This window comes from Lotus japonicus, chromosome 5, assembly GCF_012489685.1.
Source record: "Lotus japonicus ecotype B-129 chromosome 5, LjGifu_v1.2".
In the NCBI taxonomy this organism is placed as follows: domain Eukaryota; kingdom Viridiplantae; phylum Streptophyta; class Magnoliopsida; order Fabales; family Fabaceae; genus Lotus; species Lotus japonicus.
Window position 1 is genome coordinate 15,085,611 of NC_080045.1, and position 9,749 is coordinate 15,095,359.

Below are 9,749 nucleotides of genomic sequence, written 5' to 3' on the forward strand. Positions count from 1 at the left end.
TCAACCCTTTCTAATACATAAACTCCACACTGCTACCATCATTGCAAGGACAGTGAACAAGCATGCAATCTTCTTCTGGAATCTCTCAACTTCAAGCTTCTTATTGAGTTTGTTAATCTTTTTATTCAAATCAGGAAGAACATGCACAGAGGTGACTAGGCCATTACCAATCTCAGAATTTAAACTCATTGCATCACTTTCAACTTGAGCATGCCTTCCCTGAGCTGCATTTCTTCCCATAAGTGGTTCATCAATCCAGAAAAAGAAACCACAAGAATCTGGAAACTGCAGCAGACATTGCAATTGGGTTACAAGATGAATACCATGAGATTAAAAAGCCTCAATTAAATACATTCATTTACTTACCTGCCATCTTCTGCACCTAAAAAATCTCCTATCTGGGTTTTCTCGAGTACCAGCTGTGTAGATGATGAGAGTGAGACCACATTGACACCTGGCCTTTCCACCTGCAGACATTGTCCTGGAACGGGAGGACGAAGCGGATGAAGAATTCATTCTTCAAGGCTCAAGACAACAGGAACGCACGCGATTCAGGGAGAAGAGAAGAGGAACTGGTGTGAAGAGGAAGTAGGAGAAGAGAAGAGGAACTGGTCTGAAGAGGAAGTAGGAGAAGAGAAGAGGAGAACGCGATTCAGAAGAAGGAGAAGAGAAGAGGAACCCGATTCAGGAAATGGGTAATGGTTGGGGAATTGGGAAAATGGGTATGAACCCTAATTTCATTCACTTTCTGATGAATTGAGGAATTGGGAAATTGGCTGGGGAATTAGGAATGTTTAGTTAGTTTAGGTTTAGGTTTAGACTTAGGATGGGATTAAGTTTAATTGGGTTAATTATGTGTTTATTATATTAAATTATATTATTTTTTTATTTTTTTTATTTTTTTAAGTGCCACGTCACATTTATTTACACAGTCAGCATGCCACTTCATCCCTCGCCGGAGCTCGGAGCTCCGGCGAGGACCGGCTCCAAACATTTTTGAACAAGAGGGATTGATGCCACAAATTTTTCCGGTCAGGGACCTGGTTCAGACGGCGAAACAAAGACAGGGACTAATTTGAGGATTAAGCCTTCTATCTAAAGAGAACAATTGTCTTGGCAAACAAAAAACAGAAAAGGAAAGGCAAAACATGAAGCCTTAAAAGAGCATTGCTGAACAGGGCAAGAAATGGTAGAAAATCCAAAAGCATTATGGGTTCTTGAGGACGTGCAAGCAAAAATAAATAAATTATTCTTCAATTCGCCAATCATTCCATCCCGAACAGCCCCTCTATTGGTTAATACAGAAATTGGTCAACACACATTATGAAAATATATGGAAAAACAATCAACAAGAGCATTGTCTAGGATACAAACGCTATTACCTACCTTTTCCAGGTTAGCCTGAAGCTTGGCATTCTTGTGAGCAAATCTTGATGCGTGCTACTTCCATGAGCTCAGCCTAGCCTGTTCAAAATTCAATTCATCGTCTTGGGAGCAAGCTACCATTAATTCGGATGTCGCCAGTGGGGGGCGTGATCAAAGTTAACTTCGTTGCGCCAATTTTGGTAAAGAAGGTTGCTAGGCTTGACTTCATTGCTCGTGACCACTATGGTGAAGTTTTGGATATGGTGACGACTTGCCCGTTAGATATTATCTCCCCTTTTATTTTGGAGGCAATTGGCTTTAGGTAGGCTCTTTTTATGACTTCTGACTTTTGCTTCCACATGATGTGCTATGAAATGGTCTGTCTGCAGTTCTTTGAGGCGTGAAGTTTTGGTAATTTCCATGGGAGAAGTTCTTATCTAGCTTCAAGTCTTAAAGATTGTAGGGACTTAGTTTCATCTTTTAATTTTTTTGAGTTTTTTTTATTGAACTAGTAATAGCATTGCTGATTATCTGGCTAGAAACTCTTGCTCCTCCCCCATTTCAATTTTGGTTGAAGAGGTTTTTCCACCTAGTGTAATGAGATTTATGTCTGTTTGATCTTTTATAAAGAAAAAAGTAATAGAAAAAGTAAACATAATGTTAGATATTTAAAAACCAGAGTTTTGGTAATAATTCTTCAAAGTCTTTGTGCAGTGTGTTGCACACTTCCATTTGAAAAATTTGGGAGGCTAATGCAAAATATAAGTGTGAATGCACATTTAAAAATTCAAATAAAAGCAATTTGGTTATGGTTTATAATATATATAGCACAAGTAGATAACACTCCCAAGCTAGCAAGCCACATCAAGTGTTACCTTATTACAATCAAACATCAATTCAACTGATTAACAGTAATCATCAACTATCACCACGTCCTTTACAAACTGCAACACTTCATCTCTCTCAATGTATCATCAAACCCTGCACCACCGTTCCCATTAGACAAGAACAAAACCCAAAAGAAACCAAACAAAACAAAGAACAAGACAACGAAAATGCGGTGTTTCATTTCATTGCTGTTGGGTATAGCCACCGTGCTGGTGACGGCGGTGTGCGGCGGTTTCCTCCGTGTGGAGCGAGCCATTCCGCTGAGCCACCGTGTGGAGATGGAGGAGCTCAGGGCTCGTGACAGAGCCCGCCACGCTCGAGTCTTGCGAGGTGTGGTTGGTGGCGTCGTCGACTTCTCAGTCCAAGGCACCTCTGATCCTTACTCCGTTGGGTACGGGTAATCCTTTCTCTTTCTTGGTTTTCTCTCATCAAGTTTCGTTTCTTAGCATGACCCTTCAGTTTTTAGTCTCTTCTTGCTTCTTTCCCTTTCTGGGGTATCTGCATTTATTGTATTTGTGTATAGTGTATACCAGTTTATGCATATCAGTATCACTATAATGTAGTACTTCTGAAATTTCATTCTTTTGTTTTCTGAGATGAGGGATAGGGAATGTGAGGGAGATTGGAGTATATTTTTGTGTTCTGGAATTTGTTTACTTGGAATTTGGAAATTGTGCTATTCTTCTCTTGCAATTTGTTTAAAGGGAATTAATGTGAGCAATGTAAAAGTAACATGAGGGAAGTTTAATAATCTTGGGTTTCTTGTTCAGGCTGTATTTTACCAAGGTGAAGATGGGGTCTCCTCCAAGGGAGTTTAATGTTCAGATTGATACTGGAAGTGACATTTTGTGGGTTAATTGCAATACTTGCAGTAATTGCCCTCAAACTAGTGGGCTGGGGGTGAGAATTTTGAATTTGATTGATACTACTTGTTGTTGTGCATACTTGTGCTGGTGGTACCTTGGGAAATAAGTTTCTGGTTTGGAGCGTATTTTCTTGCTGTTAACAACATTGTTTGTGTTCTGCATTGTATAGATTGAGCTCAATTTCTTTGACACGGTCGGCTCAACCACAGCTGGGTTGGTTCCCTGCTCGGACCCGATATGTACTTCTGGTGTTCAAGGTGCGGCAGCTGAATGCTCCCCTCAGGTTAATCAGTGCAGCTACACCTTTCAGTATGGAGATGGGAGTGGGACATCGGGTTATTATGTTTCTGATGCAATGTATTTTGACATGATCCTGGGACAGGCTCCTCCGGTTAACTCTTCGGCTAACATTGTTTTTGGGTGAGCCCTGATGCTTGCTTATTTATTGTGATTTGTGAATAAAGGTGTGTGTGTGTGTTTGTCTGTTGTGAGATTAGGAACTTAGATAAAGTAGATCTGGATGGGAGGGTCAGAATAGCCTATATCTATGATGGAATTGTTAGACACGCGTGGTAGTAGTGAAAATCAGAGGCAATGGGAAGGGGGAGGTTTAATTGGCAATGTAAGATTTGCTATAACATTGACTTTTTTAACAAAAGGGAGAAAAGGTAAATGAGTAGGGCTTGTTATCTTGCCGTTGGTCACTGATTCACTCTTTTGCCTATTTACTTCTCTTCTGGTAGTTTTTGCATTTTACTCCCATGTTTAGATTAGTACATGCTATGGATTTTCATTTGAAATGAAACTTATTTGGATGGTTGTTTTGGCAATAGGTGTAGCACCTATCAGTCTGGAGATTTGACTAAGGCAGATAAAGCAGTTGATGGAATTTTTGGGTTTGGCCCTGGTGCTCTATCTGTTGTATCACAATTGTCATCACGAGGAATAACACCCAAAGTTTTCTCTCATTGCTTAAAAGGAGATGGAAATGGAGGAGGCATCCTAGTTCTTGGTGAGATTTTGGAGCCAAGTATTGTTTATAGTCCACTTGTCCCATCACAGTATGTTCTCTTCTACACATCTTTTCTTATTTTATGGATAATTTTTCACTAATACTACACAAGGCATTTCTGAAAGAAATTTATGGAATTACGTATTTACATCATCGTCTGTTGACAAACATTAATTACTAGTTCTGTAGTAAACTAATAATGGAATCATCATTTGAGTTTGGAATTGTAAATTATAATATACTAGAATCAATGGTAAGAAATAAAAAAATCTGCGCTGGCATTTTATCACTTGAAATACAGCTAATTAATCATCATTTTATACCCGGAACTTATACAAAGCTTGTGATTTTAGTTTGGTGTGCTAAAACAGTTTTTAAGCTAATTGATAATATCTGCAGGGCGAATTCTGTTTTATTGCATTTAGCCCCGCATCTTGATTTCTTAACTTTGGGTAGTTTCTTAATCATACAAGTTGAGAGTCAAATATACTTACATATTTCAATTCATGCCTCTTGTGAAGAAGAAACTTAATTGGGTTTCTCAAGATGACATTGTCTTGAAGAGACCTGTAAGGCCATATTATTTGAAACTCCTTCGTTTTGTTTTCTGTTTTCTTTTAAATAAAGTGACAACAAGTACCATACTGTCGATTAGTATCTTTGAATCAACCTGATGATCGAAAGCCATTTTAAATTTTCTTTTCTTGAAATTAATATCTCAAAATTAATATAAAATGCATTTGATTAATTTAATGAAATAAGTTTCAAATTGAATGTAAAAGGTAATATATATATTGCTCTCAAAGAATCGGGTTTTTAAAAGGCTTCTTGTGCTATTTTTGTTTCTTGTCAAATAACTTTCAGTTCCATACAAATATATATTGCAGTGTTATTGACTAGCAATTTCATTAAATCTTAGGCCTCATTACAACTTAAATCTTCAGAGCATTGCTGTAAATGGGCAACTCCTTTCAATTAATCAAGCTGTGTTTGCAACATCTAACAATAGAGGAACTATAGTTGATTGCGGGACAACATTGGCATATCTTGTTCAAGAAGCTTATGATCCTCTTGTCAATGCTGTAAGTTTTCTTGTACCTTGCTCTAAACTTTGATACAGTGGACTGTGTTGGGCATATTATTCTCCTTTGCCTTTTCCATGATGAGGACTGAGCATTGCAATTTGCAAGTAAATATGAGGATATTTTTTAACCCTTTGGCCTGCATTGCATGTTTTTGTTTTATCTATTTCCTTAAATCATTTATTAACGGTTTCCTATTGAGTTCATTTGGATTCTTCTATGCCTGTCTTATTTGACCATGCATTGATCTAATTGATAATTCTTTTTATTTAAAATCTGGAAATGATTTGATGGAGACTTTCATTCCGTATACTTCAGCAACTGAACACCATGTCGAAGTTTACTTCTTTTTTTATATTACTAATGTTATTTTTTTAAACGGCGGTTTCATTGGGAGGTAGGCTAATTCTTCCTGTTGCTTATTTATCTTGTATACCAGGAAATGATATTGATTTTACCTAAAATATGTACTGATGATGAATTTCTAAATTAATGTGTAGATAACTACTGCTGTGTCACAATCTACCAGCCCCATCATTTCAAAAGGAAATCAGTGTTATCTGGTCTCAACCAGGTTACTACAAATACAATATTTGTTCTGAAGATCTTTAAATTCTCTTTCATCATAACAGAGAGATTATCCTACCGGGATTTCTAAATATCTCATTAAAATTTTATGTTTGTTACATATTCAGAGTAGGTGATATTTTTCCTACAGTCAGTTTAAACTTTGCTGGTGGAGTATCGATGCTTTTGAAACCAGAACAGTACCTTATGCCTTATGGTTTCGTTGTAAGTTTATCTGCTATGCTGTTGGTCATTTTTACATAAGGAAGTTATTCTTTGAAATTTTATGCCACTGATAATATGCTGATGTGCCACTTTGTTGTAACAGGATGGTGCTGCAATGTGGTGCATAGGTTTCCAGAAAGTGCAAGAGGGGGTCACAATTTTAGGAGGTTTGACAATTAACAAATTTAACACATACTAGACTCTGCAAGAAATTGGAAGAACTTAGAACTCTTTAATTTGATGATGAAATCGGCACTTCTACAAATAGGTCTTGCGAAAGAGTTCCCGAAGCCCTCAGGGCATTATTTTAAGGAATCAAGAAATAGAAAGATTTTGTTGAAAAGTACAATTTTTTTTGCATAGGTAACATTAAATGTTATATTTTTCATCTTTGCTGTTATTCCTTCTTTTGCAGATCTTGTCCTAAAAGATAAGATAGTTGTCTATGACTTAGCTAATCAACGCATCGGATGGACTAACTATGATTGTAAGTTCAGAAACTCTTCCTTTCCTGCTAGAACTATATATGCTATTCTTCGCTCTGTCTTAGAACTTTAAATTGCTTCTAGGTTCCTTGTCGGTGAACGTCTCCGTGACTTCCAGCAAGGATGAGTACATCAGTGCTGGACAGCTGAGGGTCAGCAGCTCAGAGTCAGTGACAGGGATTCTCTCCAAGTTACTACCTGTAAGCATTGTGGCAGCTCTCTCTATGCACATAGTAATCTTCATGAAGTCCCCATTTTTGCAATTTTAATCCAAGATTCATAACCTCATTCTTTCTCACCCAATCGTGAAACCTACTTGAGTTTGCCGATGTTTTATTCGTCATCGGTAACCCTACTAATCTTTATTCTGATGAAAATGCGGATCTCATTGTAAAGGCGAGAACTGGCTGAAATGTATATTAGAATATCTGTTGTAAGATTCAGTTGTACTATTTATATAGTGCTGCTGAGAGCATGGATGGAACAGTTCAGTTGTGGCTTGTGGTCTTCAGCCCTCACATTTAGGTAGGTGTGTATAGCAATTTCATACTGTGATGGACTCATGAATGGTGTTCAGAGAATTTTGTCATATTCAAATATTAAAATTGTCCGAGAAAATGGTTGAAGTTACACCTTTATTTGAGTAGTGCATATCTTTCACAGCAATATATTCTTCTTGCCATTTTTTCTTGTAGAGGAAAGTTGTCTGATGATAATAGGCTTAAATAAGTTTTTGGTCCCTAACCTTTACCATATGTATGGTTTACGTCCATCGCCGGAGCAAATGTAGGCTTTAGTCCCTAACCTTTGCCAAAACGTTTGGTTTTCGTCCCTCCGGAGATTTGGGTCAACACCGGAGCTCCGATATTGGATTTAAGTTTTGATTTTGATTTGGTGAAGAAGATAAAAGAATTGGGATGAAGATGATGAGGATAAATTTTTTATATTCTGGATTTTTGTTATGATATGATATTGAATGTGAAGAAGATAAAAGAATTGGGATGAAGATGATGAGGATAAAAATTTAAATGAAAAAAAAAAACAAATTCCACATGGCCTTATTAATCCACGTGGCTATGCCACATGGGCCGCCGGACCTCCGGCGTTGACCCAGATCTCCGGAGGGACCAACACCAAACGTTTTGGCAAAGGTTAGGGACTAAAGCCCACCTTTACTCCGGCGAGGAACGTAAACCATACATATGGTAAAGGTTAGGACCAAAGACTTATTTAAGCCAATAATACTACCCCTTTGCTATCACTTCCACTAGAAAATGGTGTCGGGTACCGCGTGAAATTGATGTATTTGCTGCTATCATGTAGGGAATTTAAACTCAGTACCCACTTATTAATAGGTCAATAAATGAGGGTGCGTTTAATGTGCACCACTCAATTAGGTGGTGCATTCATACACCACAAAAGTTAACCACATGATATAATATTAAAAAAATAAACGGTAGAGATCAAAACTAGATAGGTGATTTAAATTACCTTCATATCCTCTAATATCCTCTAATTTCCACTTCTCTGTTCTGGTGAACCAGCCACCACAACCCAACACCCAACCTTGCTTCAATCTTCACCATAACCATTGAACCTTATCATCAAACCAGAACCAACCCAGAAACCATGGCAAGCACAACCTCTAACACCAACACAACCACCACAATGAACAGCTCTTTGAAACCCAGTTTCCACCGTTTAGCCCATTCCAAAAACACAAGCCATCACACACCAGTGGGGATAATTTTTTTCGGGTCAAGTAACCATTCACTTAAATTCTCTTCTATATAGTTTTATTTGGCTGCAACAATATAATTATGTTGCTGATGCGTTTCTTGATTGTAAACTTGTTTGCGCATCATGCAAGCAAACCAAATGTCAAGTTTAGAATGAAAACCAAACAAAAGCAAATTTCATTTATCAGCATAGTCTAAATCTTACACAAAACATACAAATGAATGACATTGAACTCACTAGAATACAGGGGGAAGAGAACAAAAGAAGGAAGACAGAGTACAGTACTCACTAGAATACTACCTACCAATGACAAAACCTTCACGCACACTACTTGTGGAAATAAAACAAACAACCAACCAAAACTACATCAGCACCCTCACACCCGTGAGATTAGAATTTGCCTGCTGAGGTAACAGTTAACAGCAGAAATTCCAATCCTCCCTTGTAGCTTGCTAGTGTGCATCCAGAGGAAAAAATAAAGGACCTCAAACCGCCAGTGTAAAAATTATTCCTTGCTAACACATATGAAGCGCAACGAAGAAAGGGAGTGCAGCAGAAGAGCAAAACCAGAATGCAGGGTGTAGAATAGCATATCACAAACTTTCTAGGCAATACCTTGGATTGCTGATCCATTCATAGACTGAGAACTTGAACTTGGGACATCTTGATTTGAGCCAATTCCAAGCTCGCAATTGAGCCAAATCCCACACACGTTCAGCATCTTTTTCCCCATTTCGGAAAATCAAATTGTTTCTCATCTTCCATATTGACCACAGAACAGCGAACCACACCGTTTGGGCACCTTGACGCTGATTTCTCATGGTCAACTCGCCACCATGCTGTGCAAAATGCTCCCTGCTATCTCTTGGCTGAAATGTACAGATGCCCATCCACCTGTGGTAAAATTTCCACACCTGCGAAGAGAAGGGGCAATTAAGAAGCAAGTGCTCAGAAGTCTCATTCACTTGAAGGTGTGAAAAACGACTAGAAGGGGGGGTTGAATAGCGTTTTCAATATAAAAACTTTCCCCTTAAGATTTAAAGTAAATCTTTTCGGTTTCTCTAAGATAGATGGTGCAGTGGATAAAGATAGAGAGAAGAGAGAAGCACACTAGTATTTTATCCTGGTTCACTTGATAAATCCCTCAAGCTAATCCAGTCCACCCGTTAAGGTGATTTCTTCCTTCTTAGAATGAAGGCAATCCACTAATCAGATAATTGTTACAACTGCACTTGAAACATACAAGTGACTAACAATACACTGACTTAGCTCACACTAAGATTCACTCTCTTAGTCTTCTCTAGGATCCGATCAACCTTGATCTCCTAAAGGAATCACCACTAAGATTCACTCTCTTAGTCTTCTTAAGGATACTGACCTACCCGGTCCCTTAAGGAAAATCAAACAACTGTTTGAGGTTAGTGTTTACAAAGGTTTGCTTCTAAATAAGCTGAGTGTAAACTAAATAAGAACAGATGAAGAAAGTAGAGGCTTGAATCTTTTCTTGTATTGCAGCTCT

The 9,749-nt window shown here is 38.0% G+C and overlaps 2 protein-coding genes across 4 annotated transcripts; one reads left to right on the plus strand and one right to left on the minus strand.

Annotated features, from left to right (window-relative positions):
• Positions 1–477, minus strand: LOC130719149 (uncharacterized). Its single transcript, XM_057569789.1, has 2 exons — positions 367–477; positions 1–285 (listed from the first exon to the last, which is right to left on the minus strand). Exons 1-2 carry the CDS (start codon positions 475–477, stop codon positions 1–3), a joined length of 396 nt encoding a protein of 131 aa, XP_057425772.1.
• An 848-nt stretch (positions 478–1,325) lies between these two features.
• LOC130720594 (aspartic proteinase 36-like) lies at positions 1,326–7,128 on the plus strand. 3 transcript variants are annotated; one of them, XM_057571251.1, is made up of 10 exons: positions 1,326–1,687; positions 3,024–3,153; positions 3,289–3,539; positions 3,953–4,180; positions 5,051–5,213; positions 5,714–5,787; positions 5,909–6,005; positions 6,109–6,172; positions 6,421–6,492; positions 6,575–7,128. In XM_057571251.1, exons 1-10 carry the CDS (start codon positions 1,515–1,517, stop codon positions 6,757–6,759), a joined length of 1,437 nt encoding a protein of 478 aa, XP_057427234.1. In that variant the 5' UTR covers positions 1,326–1,514; the 3' UTR covers positions 6,760–7,128. The 3 variants fall into 3 exon arrangements, with proteins under 3 accessions (XP_057427234.1, XP_057427232.1, XP_057427233.1); XM_057571249.1 differs by lacking the exon at positions 1,326–1,687 and adding an exon at positions 1,703–2,650; XM_057571250.1 differs by lacking the exon at positions 1,326–1,687 and adding an exon at positions 1,704–2,644.
• The last annotated feature ends 2,621 nt before the right edge of the window (positions 7,129–9,749 follow it).